Here is a 14,636-nt window from a genome sequence, read left to right as displayed (position 1 = left end):
GTCAATTAACTCCCAACATACAACAACCATTAAACAAGTACTATTTCTGATGGTACACTCAGCATTTTGAAAATCAGGACTTTCGTGAAAGTACATAAAACTATGACTATGAGTCTCCCAATACTTTATAGTGTGTTCGTACGGTAACATTTAAGTATATCTTACTTGAGCCTTTTTGTGGAGAAAAGATCCCACATCTCATAGAGGTAAAGGGACTTGAGTAATATATAAAGAGTTACGGTCTCTCCACTCATTGCCAATTGGTTTTGAGTTGGAAGCTTATATCAAACCCTAATTTTAACATGGTATTAGAACAGGAAAACTAAAACCCTACTATTTTTTTCTCCTCCTCTACGAAGCCTTTCGGCATCTCTTTCAAATTTTTCTCTTTTTTGCTCTTACTCTGTTTTTACGTTACAAAACAGAGCACTCTTATTCTTCATAAGCCTCTCGGCAAATCTCATTTTTTTTTCTTTGATTCAACAATGGCTCTCGCCACTACAAACCCTAAGCATAAGACTATCTCTCCATACGACCTCACTGCAAGTGATAATCCTGGCGCAATTATCTCTCAGCCTCTTCTTAAGGGTTTGAATTATGAAGAGTGGGCACTTAACCTATGGATGGCACTTTCCTCTCGGAAGAAATTTGGCTTCCTCAACGGCAACATACCGAAACCGGCTGTGGATGCTCCTGAATTTGAAGACTGGACAGCGAACAACCACCTACTTGTTGGTTGGATAAAACAAACGATCGAACCAAAGCTCCGAACTACCATCTCGACTCGCGAAGTGGCCAAGGATCTGTGGGACATCATTCAAAAACGGTTTTCTCTTAAGAGTGGAGCTCGTTTACAACAGCTTCGAAATTCTTTGGCGACTTGTAAACAGAACGGCTCCACCGTTGATGAATATTTTGGACGTCTTACAAAGTTGTGGGATGGTATTGCAGATTGTATGAACTCTAAGCGATGCAGTTGCGGCAAGTGTGAGTGTGATTTAAACACTGCTCGTAATAAAGAACTTGAGACTCTCCGCATCCATGACTTTCTTGTCGGCCTCGATGACTCTGTTCATGGTGTCATTCGTTCACAGATTTGTGCTATCACGCCTCTTCCCGATCTCGACACGGTGTATCAAACCGTTTCTCAGAATGAGACGATTCGTTCCAGTGTTACCAATGACGTTCCGGTGATGGGATTTTCTGCTCAAGTTCCTTCTTCTCCTCAACCTGGTACAGTTCCTACTCGTGATTTAACTCGACAATTTACTTCTCGGTTTACTCCAGGAAACCGTGATCCCAACCGGAAGTGTACTACTTGTGGTCGTATGGGTCATGAAGCTTCGTCATGTTTCAAGGCCGCATTATTCTTTTAACATGGTATCATAACCTACACAGGTTAGCCCATTAACTAGTCCGGCCCGGATAGAGGTCCGATCACCCCATTAATTGATGGCCCAAAAGAAGGTTCAATTCCATCGAGATAGCTAAAAAAAAAAGAGTATTATCTTGAGGGGGAGTGATGGATTCTGTCGAGATTAATGGCTAAAAGAGCCATCATCTCGAGGGGGAGTGTGGAGAAAAGATTCCACATCTGATAAATGTAAAAGAACTTGAGTAATATATAAAGAGTTAGGGTCTCTCCATTCATTGCCAATTGGTTTTGAGTTAGAAGCCCATATCAAACCCTAATTTAACACCTTTATTTAGGATGATGTGGATTGTGGTAATTAATTACAAGAGATATCGATCTCGTAGTCGTACATAACTATGACTTTTTCATTGCCAGCGTAATACCTAGAAGCTAGATCTCATATCTAATCAGTACTAGTACTATTTAGTATTTTCTTCTAGATTCTTTCTAACATCAAATCATCAATAATTATATGATATTGTTCCAAATTTATTTTGCATTAGTTTCGAGATTGTGGTGATTAATTTAATACACAGATATCATAAGTAGATCCGGCTTGACACAAATTTAGTTTATTAGACGTGTCTTAAACTCAATTTAGTGGGGTTACCGGTTCGAGATTTTAATAGAATATTAAAGACATATAAATTAAATTCTGTCAAATTTAGTGTTATTAGTTTATGATTTGTAAAAAGTCATTTAAAATCTTAACAAATTTAGGTTATTGGTTTCAGACTTTTATAAAGTCAATAAAAATTTGGTGTTATTCAATTAAAACAAAATAATCTAGGATTGTTATTGAATTCAATTATTATGTTATTGGTTCATGATTTTACACACTTTCTTTACAAAATAAAGTCATCGAAAGTATCACAAAAATACAAAAATTGTTTGGATTACTTTACAAGATTTTAGTTGGAGTTATTGGTTTGAGATTTTAATAGGATTTTAAAGACTTTAAATGTTATGTAGAATATGTTTTTATTAGATCAAGATTTTGTTAAACTATGTTAAAGTGTAGTGTTATTAGTTTGTGATTTGTAAAGTCATTGAAAATCTTAACAATTTAGGTTTTTGGATTAAGACTTTTATACAGTCAATAAAAGTTTTGTGTTATTCAATTAAAACAAAAGAATCTATGATTGTTAATGAATTCAGTTATTAGTTCATGATTTTACACACTTTCTTTACAAAATCAAGTCATAGAAAGTATCACAAAAGTACAGAAATTGTTTGGATTACTTTATAAGATTTTAGTGGGGGTTATTGGTTTGGGATTTTAATAGAAGTTTAAAGACTTTAAATGTTATGTAGAATCTGTTCTTATTAGATCAAGATTTTAGTGGGGGTTATTAGTTTGCGCTTTGTAAAAAGTCATTTAAAATCTTAACAAATTTAGGTTATTAGATTCAGACTTTTATAAAGTCAATAAAAGTTTTGTGTTCTTCAATTAAAACAACATAATCTAGGATTGTTAATGAATTCAGTTATTAGTTCATGATTTTATACAATTTCTTTATAAAATAAAGTTATAAAAAGTATCACAAAAATACAAATATTGTTTGGATTACTATAGAAGATTTTCAAGTTCATCAGATTTTTATAAGCATCCAATTTACATATTAGAATATTTATTTTATTTCTCTTTCTATCTGTTAGCTTTTGCGTACTTTGTAAATTATTATTTTAGAAAGATTCCAAAAACTTGAGAGCATAATTGGAAGTTTCACACTGGTTCGGAACTTCACTTTCGTATCCCTATAAATAGTACCAGAGATGTGTGTCCATCTACTAATCAATTCCACTTTAAGCTTCAAAATAATCTCCCTCTCACCACTTCTTTCTTAGCACCTCTACTTCCCTTTCTAAAAATCCGCCATGCCGGCCCAAGTGATCCCTGAGCAGACCTTTCACTCCCTCCACGACACAATCACGGAGGAAACGAATACAACTTTATATCCTAAGAGGTACATATTTAGTAATTCGTTACTACATTGTTCGTTTGGACGAACTTACAATCATGAGTGTATTAGTCTATGTCACTAGTGATGGTCAATTCTCAAAATTCTTACGAACTGATAATGTTGTATAGGTTGGAAGGAAAAGTAGCTATCATCACCGGAGGAGCACACGGGATCGGCAAAGCAACCGTCATACTATTCGCTAGACATGGTGCTACGGTGGTGATTGCTGACATGGACAACGTAGCTGGCTCTTCCCTGGCTAAGTCACTCTCATCCCACTTAACCACCTCGACCGTGGCATTCATTAGCTGCGATGTCTCGGTCGAAGCTGACGTGGAAAACCTCGTGAACGAAACCGTTGCACGGTACGGTCGGCTCGACATTCTATTCAACAACGCGGGAGTTCTCGGCGACCAGAAGAAACACAAAAGCATATTAGATTTCGACGCGGACGAGTTCGACACCGTGATGCGTGTGAACGTGCGAGGAACAGGGCTCGGCATGAAACACGCGGCACGTGTCATGGTCAACAGAGGGTTCAGAGGCTGCATAATCTCCACCGCTAGTGTGGCAGGTGTGATGGGTGGTATGGGACCACACGCTTACACGGCCTCGAAACATGCCATAGTTGGTTTGACCAAGAACGCAGCGTGTGAGCTAGGCAAGTATGGGATTAGGGTTAATTGTATATCTCCGTTTGGTGTTGCCACGTCGATGCTGGTGAACGCGTGGTGTAAGACGAGTGGCGGTGACGTGGATGGGGATGACGTGGAGGAGATGGAGGAGTTTGTGAGGAGTATGGCTAATTTGAAAGGAGAGACATTGAGAGCGACTGATATAGCTGAGGCTGCGTTGTATTTGGCAAGTGATGAGTCCAAGTATGTTAATGGACATAACCTTGTCGTTGACGGTGGTGTTACGACTGCGAGAAACTGTGTTGGGTTGTGATGAAATGTGTGTGTGTTTTTAATTCTCTAATTGCACTGTTAATTAAGTGGATTTGGTAGTAAATCTTTGTGTTATCTTTTTTTTTTTGGTTTGAATAGCTGGTGAATGAATAAAACAATGGTTTTATTTGTAGATGTCAACGGGACAGTAAAGTAAAAGCTTGTCTCATATATAAGCGATGATGACATTATTATACAGATTCGGAAAATTTTAACAAATATTACTTGATTTATTTATATAAATTACAACTGTTTAGTACTAATTGTGGATATGTGAGCTTAATTACCTGGCTTTATATAACGTCCAAAAGACAAATTTAACAAATCGAATTTTTTAGCCAAGTGGTTAATTTATGAAAGATCATGCGCATATGCAAGTCAGTTTGATATAAGTTTTTTCTTTTTCTTTTGACAACAGTCAGTTGGATAAATATGTAGTTTTAAAATTGATAACTCTGCGAGAGTAATGATAAACAAATAATTTGAGCCATAGTAAATTAGACTCTTTACATGCTTAAGGGTATGTTTACGTCATTAAATAAGTACAGAGTAAACTAAAAAAAGAACTAAGCTGAGAGTTTGTTGATTAATCTGCATTATGAAAAGAAAACAGTAAAGCGACAGATGAGATCTTTTTGTAAGAAAAATTCTCTGGAAAATAATATAGTAATTCAATAAATATTATAATTCGTAGAATCCGAATCTCTTGGACGAACTTAGAATTTGTTCCTGATTTGTCATATTAAGCAGTAACGTATTATTATACTTTGTTTTGATACAGTTTCGTTTACGCAAACTTTCAAATGCAAATTGAGTTTTAGGGTCGAAGCTAAAGGTTCGATGTTTTTATTTGTTTGCTTTAATAAAGTTAAGGTTCGGTGTTGGCGATATAATATAGAATGAAATGCAAGGGTGTATTGGGTTGTAACACATATGAGGTGAGAGATCAATGAAAATATTAAAAACTAGATGCGATTATGGCGTAATTGTGGAATCATTAACTCAGATCAAAATAAATATAAGAAAATATACTTATCACGAAGTAAAGATTGGTTACCAATGGTCAAACCCACAGCTAGACCACTGTGTTCTTTATTTAAAGAAAGAGGAAAGTAATGGGAGGAGTATAAAAATTTTGTAGCCTCCATTTCTTGAAACCGACGATTCGCTTTCTTCGATAACCATTTGACTATTTGGTCTATTATTCACTTTTCGTTAAAGCTCTTTTATCTCCAACCATCCTGAAATTCATAAGAAATAAAAACGAAACGTGTGTTATGTTATCAATATGAAATATACCACAAGGATGCTTTTCTGAGTTCCTCTAAATTTGTGGATTGAAAAGGAAAAAAAAAAACTAATAGGAATTGATTTGCTTATGTTAAAGTAGGTCATGGTTTGAGATGTTCGATCGTGGAAACCTCCTATGTCCCTAACCAAAGAGTTGCGATCATGTCAGAACAACAACATTGTACAAAAGTCCAAGTTCTTCACCATTTATTTACCTATTGTTCTTGTATAATAAGAATATATATCGTTTTAAGATTCTGAATTGTTTATTTTGATTTTCTCGGTTTTTTTTTACTTTTATAATTTAACTCTCTCTTACTCTAGATTTTTACATTCTACTATTTCCTCATTGTATTCTTCAGATTTTAAAATAGAAAGTCTCTCAAATTTTTGTAAGATAGTATAAACTATTTTTTTTTGTTTCCTGTTTGTATCTCGCATCTGCCTTGCCGTTGTTTTTTTGGTAGGGAACAGGGGTTTTACCCCCCTTCATTTATTAAAAAGTACAAAAACAAATGCATTACAAAATAACTCGCCTTGGCGTACAGTCCAAAGCGTCATCACTCAAAATCGAACCAACTTCAAAAGGAGCCGAAGGAAAAGAATAAAACCCCAACGGCAAGGTAAATGTATAGGTAGCTAACCCATCAGCCAAACAGTTACCCTTCTTATACACATGAGTAATCCGGACTATCCAATCCCTAGTGATAAAGACATGGCACAAGGGTATCGGGAAAGACACTGGGTGCAAATCCCATATCCCTGTCTTGAGAAAACCAACCACGATCTCAGAATCCACTTCCAATTCAACCCACGTTAAACGCTTCTCCCAAGCCATAACCAAACCATAGTACACGCCTCATAATTTTGTGAGAGGTGCAGTACAATGGCCAATGTTCAATGCAAAGCCTCCACACCATTCTCCCTCTGAATTTTGTAACACACCTCCTGCAGAAGCCAGACCTGGGTTTACCCCGTGATGCTCTATCCCTGTTCACCTTCACCCATCCCTAGGACGGACAAACCAGCCAATCAACCTTTCCACACGAGCCACCTGACCCAGCTGTCTCAAACTCTCTACTTGCACAGCGAACACCTCTTTAGACAAGTCCTTTATGAACTTTACACAATCTCTCCACCTTCTAGTATCCCCAAAGATACTACCACACCTCCACTTCCAACACCACCACGTCGCCAAAGCAAACTTCGTCGACCAAGCACCTACACCCGCCACCGACGTATCACACAAATTCCCATAAACCCATTCCAACAGTGACTGCGCAAAAAACGCTTGTCTGCTTTGTGGCAGGACTAGACGAAGCCACAGGCCAGCCATGGCCGGACAGTCCCGAAGAACAAGTATAATAGTCTCAACTCCACTCTTACAGATAGGACAGACATCCAAATCTCCCAGATGTCGTCGTTTTCGTTCAACATTACTCATCAACACTTGGTGCACAACTAACCAAAAAAAAGCTTTCACTCTCTCCGGGACCACAACCTTCCACACCCGATCAAACAAAGAGCTCATATTCTGACCCTGAACCACATCCCGAGTTACCAGACTATAAGCAAAACTCACCGTGAAGCGTCCATCAGAAGTTTCACCCCATGACAATCGATCTTTAGCCCCTGTAACTCTATCGACAACAACCGCATAAAGGTGTAGCATGCTAGTCTCCGATCTGCCCTGCCGTTGTTTGGAAAAGAAAAAATACACAAGACTAAAAAAGACTTTGACTTTTAATTGCCTAACCTCACATTCAAATAGAACTTTATATTGGGCCGGGGTAGCAGTACCTGACTAGAAATACGTGGATAAATGGGCTGACTCGTAGTTTGTGGCGGTGGTCACGATGATATGTTCAGATTGTTGTCTCTGTCTCACTCCGTTCCTCCGTCCGTAAACTTTTCATCATTCGTCCGTGCAAGTCGGTATTAACGAAGTATTGTTGATGAAGAAGGAAACAGCTCATTTGGGTAAGGGGTGGAGGTGTACGTTTTCTTTCCAGGAAATCAATCAGAGTAACTTTGAACACTTCAAGTTTGTTCAATGATTGGTACACTATAATATGTTGCAAACTTGCAATGATTGATTTTTCAAGTTTGGGTCCCGCTTTTGAAAGTTCAAGATTCAGACTTTTGTTCTAAAATTCCATGGTTTTGTTCAACTTGTGATGCAAAACAACTCAGTACTGTCACTGAGAATGCAGCAAACATAAGCAATGGACCACTGGTCTTCAAATAGTACAAGGAGTAAATAAGCTTACAAACGTATGACCTATATGATTGCTACATTTAAATCTTTAGTGAAGATATCAAACCAAACATCAAATGTCATACAATCATTGTCTTTATACATATGATCTCTTTCTCGTGGCAAATCTTTTCGATATCCGGTTCAACACGACCGTTGAGCAAAGCATAACAAACCCTAGTACCCAAACCCAAGAAAACAAACCCTCTCAACACACTCAAAAATTAAGTAGTAAGAAAGAAACCAATATTCTGACCGGTTTCTTAGACCGCTGTAGTAGATTTCCTGACAGTGTAACGGTAGGCAGCGACTTTCTTCTTGCGAGACAGAGTGTTATCAACAGAGAGAATGAGTTTCCCAGCTTCTACTGTTGTGAAAGAGTTGCATACAGCTTCATCTGAAGCTTTCATCTTCTTCGGTTTCTCCACCACAATCGCGTAACTCTCTTCTGCGTTTGGAACAAACTCTGCACTGTACTCTAATTCCCATCCTCCTACTACAATATCCCATGTTATGGTTGCTCCACCCTGTAATGTTTATAATAATCCACACATTTCAGTATTCACCTAATCATTTCTCACTAACTTGTCCATTTTGTAAAATGCTAGTTAGTATTATTACCTCGATGCCTTCGATCTGAATGTTAACTTTCTCACCGCCCTTGATGGAGAATTCAGACGCAGGTTTTGGTGGTCCATTTTGGGAGTCAGTAGGACGGCTAAGGCCACCGTATTGCACTGGAATATCTTCTGGCCTTATGAACCTGAAATAGCAACAATGGTATGCATATATTTAAACAAAAAAAGTTTATAATAGCCATAAAAGAAATAAGAATGGTTAGAGAGTTTTTAAGTAAATTACTTGTAGAGTGTTTCGGCTGCGTTTCCTTCTTTGGACATCACAAACTTGCTCTTTGTTCTGTGAGTCAGGAAAGGGCTGAACATTGAGTAGATTACACTGAAGTACCAAGGCACGTTGATGAATATCTGAAATGTCAAAAAATATATATTCATCAAAACTTGAATAGTTTATTGAGCCTTAATGTGGTCTTAAATCTCAATATGAGCGATATGTTGCTTAGATATTATGCAATGTTTATGTAGTACTCGAGAATAGAGACTGATTATAATAACATCAATGTACGGCCACACAAAGAATGCTTCAATTAACACTGTAGCAGTAGACGACAAAGCTAGGGGAGGTAGTATTACGAAAAGTAAGACAAAAAGAGAATCCAAAATAGACTAGACAGAGAATAATGACACACAGAAACATCTAAAAAACCATTCATACTTCTTCTATCCAAATTTTTCAAAATTTAAACCGGAACTTGTAAAAACACAAACACAAATAGACCAACAGTTTCCAAAGATATAGAGCAAAAATGTAAAAAAAAATTTAAAGATTTTGATTCCCCAATAAGCATTTAACACATTTCAGATTTCTTGAAATGAGATTCGCTTCTGTTTAAATGTAATAACAAGCAACCTAACACGCAAATCAGGGCAAAAGCACATGAAGGGGAAAAAAACAGTTACAATTCCGAGGGGTTTTCAGACAACACAAGTACAGTACCATAAATTCAGACAGAACCTCATTAAAGAAACAAAAATCACAGGAAAATTAGAGAAAATATTGAGAAATTTTTTACCTTGGTAGCAACCATCTCAGGGTAATTATCTTGAAAAAGAGAGAGAATCTGATTAGAAGCAACTCTAAGCTCTCTTTTAGGCATATCTTTAAGATCTGTAACTTGAATAATGGAATTAACACCACCAGGTTTAAAATGAAGCATCTTAACACCTCTCTCCAAAACCTGAACTCTCCATCTAAGAAACTTGTTAAGCTTCTCTTCATCACCAAACACTCTCTCGTACATATCTTTCTCTTTAAACACACCGTAAGCATTGTAACACACTGGGTGTCCTTCTTTGTCGTAGCCTCTCATGTAAGCAACTTTACCTTCCAAATCTTTGAAACCCAGATCTTCCTCTGTCAGTTTCTCTGCTTTGAACTCTTCCCTCCACTCCAAACACTTCTCAAGCATCCTTAAAGAGTCTGCTACTTTGAAATCTCTTGCTCTGAGGAATTTGAGGAGGATAACGTCAGCTTTGTCGTCTCCACCGAGGAGTGGAACTCCCCACATCGAAGAGGCTTTGGAAGATGAAGCTGAGAGCTTTTCTTTGAGTTCTTGAAGTGATTTTTGCTCGGCTGGTTTGAGTTCTGTCACGAAGTAAGTGTCTTCTTTGAAGTGGTTTGAACGGAGAGTGATGAGTGAGGTTATGAAGCTTTTCTTTGGCTCTGCGTTTTCTGTTTTTTGGTGATCGAATGGGCTTGGAGACAATGAAGCATCCATTGTTTCTTTCTTGAGTTTCTTTTTTTTTTTGGTTTTCTTGATTTTGTTTTTGGGTTGGCAAGAAAGAGAGATATTGAAGAAACAGAGGAGAGACAACGAGGATCGATGTAATAATAAGGAGCAGAGGGGAAAAGTGAGAGTGACGGGAAAGAGAGAGAGAGAGAGAGAGAAAGAAATAGGCGTGACTCTGACTTCTGAATTTTTGAACAGATAACGCGGCTTTTTACAATATAAATTACTTATAAAATTTCTGATAAAGCAATCTACTATTTTCCAATTCCAACGATAAAGTAATGTTTAACCAAAAAAAGATTTAGATTATTAACCATATAAAAACAATAAAGTAAATGTTTTTGAAAATCAATGAAAAAATGTTTTAATTTGAATTTTTATATGTGAATATGAATTACTATTATAGCGGCCTAATATACAAGCAATAAGATTGGGAAGATCTTTTTAGGAGGTGGAGGAGCGTGATAGTCACGTGCGTTAGGGGGAGGAGCGTGAGTTCTCTGAGCAGAGAGGGAGGGTAACGTGTGGAAGAGGTGATAATAATGAGAAGAATGGGATTGGGGCGTGTTTGTTTGTGGTCATCTCATCTAAGTCTACCTAATGGGTCCCCAAAACCTTTTTCGTGTTTTTATTTCTCACTCTCCCATTCACGTTCAAAGTTCAAACACACACTTGTCTGAAAAAACACTAGAGGTCTTATTGGTGTAGGAAAGGCTCGCTACACGCATCGAGTTCTATCTTCTATGTATCTCCTTGTTCACGGTCATTTCAAATGCGTTGGAAACTTGATCTTCTTTGGTTATCTACATACTTACTTATCTAGCTAATGTTAAGAGGTAGAAAAGAGACTAAAGCATTTATAGAGATTCTTCACCTTTCATAATTTAGCCAATGTGAACCCACCCATTGATGGTGACTTGATGATTCTTGAGTGGAAGCAAGGAGTAAACTAATAAATGCTTTGCTCTCTTTTCTTAAAACTAGTTTTATGATTCAAATCGTTTTCACAACTGGTATTTATCATTTAACCCGGGCCACCCGGCCCCATGTTTCGACCAAACCATTCTTTTCACTGCCGTTCTAAATCGGCTTCTCAATAACCATAAGATGTTGAGACTAGGTCTAATATGATTGTAGTTTAATATAAAAGGAGTCCAACATCAAGGCTTCAGAATTGTAGTTAATATAAGCTAAATATGTACATAAGATATCTCCTCTTCTTAACTGTGATTACTAATTCCCTGTAATTACGTATTTTGTATCATTAGTCTTTATTGCTATTAGGTTTAGTAGGCTTGACCTCCACTACTTTGTATATATATAGAGACTTACATGTCTTAATAAAATCATTACCTTCAACATTTATATGGTATCAGAGCACTCGCTCCTACAAACAAAAACAAATTTTTTTTTTCTTTCACTTTTCTCCTCTTCCTTGTTTGTTTATCTCTCCTCTTCATCAATGGCTGTTGTCAATCCTGAAACTGTTCCTCTTAATACCGAATCAGTTCTCAACATTAACATGTCTCATGTTACTCGTCTTACCAGCTCCAACTACCTCATGTGGAGTCTTCAAGTCCGTTCGTTTCTTGACGGTCATGGCCTCTCCGGTCACCTTGATGCTGCTGCTACTGTCCCTGCTGCTACCATTGCTGGACAGCCAAATCCTAACTTCGTCAAGTGGAGTCGTCAGGACAATCTCATCTACAGTGCCTTGATTGGCACAATTACGGTCACCCTTCAACCCCTTGTCTCCCGCACCACCACCGCGTCCCAGATCTGGACCAAGCTTGCCTCCACCTATGCGAAGCCCAGTCGTGGGCACATCAAACAACTGAAGACTCAACTAAAAAACTTTACCAAGGGGCCAAAATCCATTGATGAATATGTTCAGGGCGTCACCAACCGCCTTGATCAACTTGCGATTCTCGGTAAGTCGTACGATCATGAAGATGCCATTGAACTCATCCTTGATGGTCTCCCGGAAGACTACAAAACGGTGGTCGATCAGATTGAAGGGAAAGACACACCTCCCTCTCTGACTGAAGTTCATGAACGCCTCCTCAATCAAGAAGCCAAGTTACTCAGTGTTGTCTCCACCACAGCCCAACACTCTGTTTTTTCCGATCTCCGCCAACAACGTTCAACAACGCAACAATAATCATCCTTTGCCAACAACTCCTATGGCAACACAAAAACAGGCTCTCGCTCATCGTTTGGTTCTCGTCATGATGGTACCAACTGGCCTCCCCAACAGTCTCCTGGTCGCTCCGACAACAAAGGTGTCAAACCCTACCTAGGCAAATGTCAATTTTGCTATGTGCAAGGTCATAGTGCGAGGCGTTGTCCTCAGCTGCAAGCGGTCCATGCCGTATCTCAACCTGGCTCCTCCACTCCATTTCGTTCTTGGCAGTCTCGTGCAAATCTTGTTACCAATGCACCATACTCGCCGGATCAATGGCTACTTGACACCGGTGCGACCCATCATATCACATCGGATCTCGCTAATATGGTTCAACCTCAGCCGTATAATGGTAGAGATGATGTGATGCTCGCCGATGGCTCCAACTTATCCATCTCACACACTGGTTTTGTATCTCTTCCCTCTACCTCTCGCTCATTAACACTAAAGGATGTATTATGTGTTCCCCATATTCGAAAGAATTTAATCTCTGTATATCGACTTTGCAACGCTAATGGTGTCTCTGTTCACTTTTTCCCGGCCTTCTTTCAGGTGAAGGATCTCAGCACGGGGGTCCTCTTAATCCAAGGACGAACTAGAAATGATCTCTACGAGTGGCCGGTGTCACAACTGCAAGCCATGGCTCTCCTGTCTGCATCTGGTCCGAAAACTACTCTCTCCACCTGGCACTCTCGATTGGGTCATCCGTCTACTGCTATCTTAAATTCCATTGTTTCTGCTTTTTCTATTCCAGTTTCAGCTTCAAATAAAGAACAAGTTTCTTGTTCTGACTGTTTTCTTAATAAAAGCCATAAGCTTCCTTTCACAAATTCCTCAATAATCTCTACCAGACCTCTTGAATATGTCTTTACTGATGTATGGACGTCACCCATCTTATCCATTGATAACTACAAATATTACATTGTCTTGGTTGATCATTTTACCCGTTATACATGGCTGTTTCCTTTAAAACGAAAATCTGATGTTAAACACACTTTCATAACATTCAAATCTCTTGCAGAAAATCTATTTCAAACTCGTATTGGTACTCTATTTTCAGATAACGGTGGAGATTTCTTAGTGCTTCGTGACTTCCTTGCAGTCAGTGGTATTTCTCATCTCACCTCACCACCACACACTCCTGAGCATAATGGTCTCTCTGAAAGGAAACATCGACACATTGTCGAAACGGGTCTCACGCTTCTGACCACAGCCTCGGTTCCGAAAAGTTATTGGACCTATGCCTTTGCAACAGCTGTATACTTGATCAATCGAATGCCAACGACAGTCCTCTCAATGCTCTCTCCGTTCCAGAAACTCTTCGGTCACCAACCCAACTATCAGAAACTTCGTGTTTTTGGATGTTTGTGTTTTCCATGGTTGAGACCATACGCGACTCACAAGTTAGATGATCGCTCCCTCTGCTGTGTCTTCCTTGGTTATCCATCGACACAAAGTGCCTATCATTGCCTTCATATACCCACTGGGCGAATCTACACATCTCGGCACGTTCAATTTGACGAGACCCGATACCCCTTTCAAGCGGTTGCGCCGACGACTCCTGTCGATGATATGAATCCTTCACTGCCGCCTTCTGTAACATCCATTCCACTTCGACATTCTAGTTCGGCACCTCTCTCAGGACCCCCAAGCTCGGTTCTTCACCCTCCTTCGATCTCTGCAACTACATAGGTATTGTCTTCTTCGTCTCTTAATCCATCGATTTCTTCTATTCCTCAACAATCTGAGCCCACTGCTCTTTTAGAAAATGAGTCAAGGCCCGTGACTCAGACAAGCCCAATAACATCTGAGCCCACTGCTCAAGTCCAAAATCGGTTGCAACCCACAACTGAGACAGAGTCACTATCGCACAACCCTAATCCACACCAAGCTCGTTCTTCAACCTCCGTAACAAACCACCAGACCGAAACTCAACCAGCCGAACAACCAATTTTTCCCACCGAACCAGAATGTCCACAAAATGCAAACCAGGACCAAAAACAACATCCGTAAACCAAAAGAAAAACAATCATTCTATGTTTCAGGTCCTACGTCCACCGTTCGCGAGCCCTCGACGATTACACAGGCGATGAAGGACGAGAATTGGCGGCGAGCTTGCTCAACTGAATATAATGCTCAAATCGCCAATCACACTTGGGATTTAGTTCCACCGGAACAGCATCAGAATTTAGTTGGGTGTCGCTGGATTTTCAC

General features: G+C 38.9%; 3 protein-coding genes across 3 annotated transcripts; 2 read left to right on the top strand and 1 right to left on the bottom strand.

Annotated features, from left to right (window-relative positions):
- The first annotated feature begins 485 nt into the window (after positions 1 to 485).
- LOC147946088 (uncharacterized) lies at positions 486 to 1,376 on the top strand. The gene has a single exon (XM_087509485.1). It carries the CDS (start codon positions 486 to 488, stop codon positions 1,374 to 1,376), a length of 891 nt encoding a protein of 296 aa, XP_087365611.1.
- Positions 1,377 to 3,058: 1,682 nt separating this feature from the next.
- LOC104781001 (short-chain dehydrogenase reductase 2a) lies at positions 3,059 to 4,544 on the top strand. The gene is made up of 2 exons (XM_010505561.3): positions 3,059 to 3,381; positions 3,507 to 4,544. Exons 1-2 carry the CDS (start codon positions 3,293 to 3,295, stop codon positions 4,324 to 4,326), a joined length of 909 nt encoding a protein of 302 aa, XP_010503863.2. The 5' UTR covers positions 3,059 to 3,292; the 3' UTR covers positions 4,327 to 4,544.
- A 3,376-nt stretch (positions 4,545 to 7,920) lies between these two features.
- Positions 7,921 to 10,629, bottom strand: LOC104791411 (patellin-6). Its single transcript, XM_087510531.1, has 4 exons — positions 9,524 to 10,629; positions 8,734 to 8,858; positions 8,494 to 8,635; positions 7,921 to 8,399 (listed from the first exon to the last, which is right to left on the bottom strand). The coding sequence occupies exons 1-4, from the start codon at positions 10,226 to 10,228 to the stop codon at positions 8,136 to 8,138; spliced, it is 1,236 nt and encodes a 411-aa protein (XP_087366657.1). The 5' UTR covers positions 10,229 to 10,629; the 3' UTR covers positions 7,921 to 8,135.
- Between the last annotated feature and the right edge of the window lie 4,007 nt (positions 10,630 to 14,636).

The sequence above is a fragment of the Camelina sativa genome, chromosome 4, assembly GCF_030686135.1.
Source record: "Camelina sativa cultivar CO46 ecotype springtype chromosome 4, ASM3068613v1".
Classification (NCBI taxonomy): domain Eukaryota; kingdom Viridiplantae; phylum Streptophyta; class Magnoliopsida; order Brassicales; family Brassicaceae; genus Camelina; species Camelina sativa.
This window is presented reverse-complemented; position numbering and strand designations above follow the sequence as displayed.

What these genes read in the sequence shown, in the direction of transcription:
- LOC147946088 (XM_087509485.1), top strand. Translation starts at nt 486, where the DNA reads ATGGCTCTCGCCACTACAAACCCTAAGCATAAGACTATCTCTCCATAC.
- LOC104781001 (XM_010505561.3), top strand. Translation starts at nt 3,293, where the DNA reads ATGCCGGCCCAAGTGATCCCTGAGCAGACCTTTCACTCCCTCCACGAC. An exon ending in ACAACTTTATATCCTAAGAG is followed by an intron (nt 3,382 to 3,506) that starts GTACATATTTAG and finishes AATGTTGTATAG; the next exon opens with GTTGGAAGGAAAAGTAGCTA.
- LOC104791411 (XM_087510531.1), bottom strand. Translation starts at nt 10,228, where the DNA reads ATGGATGCTTCATTGTCTCCAAGCCCATTCGATCACCAAAAAACAGAA. An exon ending in GCAGCCGAAACACTCTACAA is followed by an intron (nt 8,636 to 8,733) that starts GTAATTTACTTA and finishes TTGCTATTTCAG; the next exon opens with GTTCATAAGGCCAGAAGATA. An exon ending in TTCAGATCGAAGGCATCGAG is followed by an intron (nt 8,400 to 8,493) that starts GTAATAATACTA and finishes TAAACATTACAG; the next exon opens with GGTGGAGCAACCATAACATG.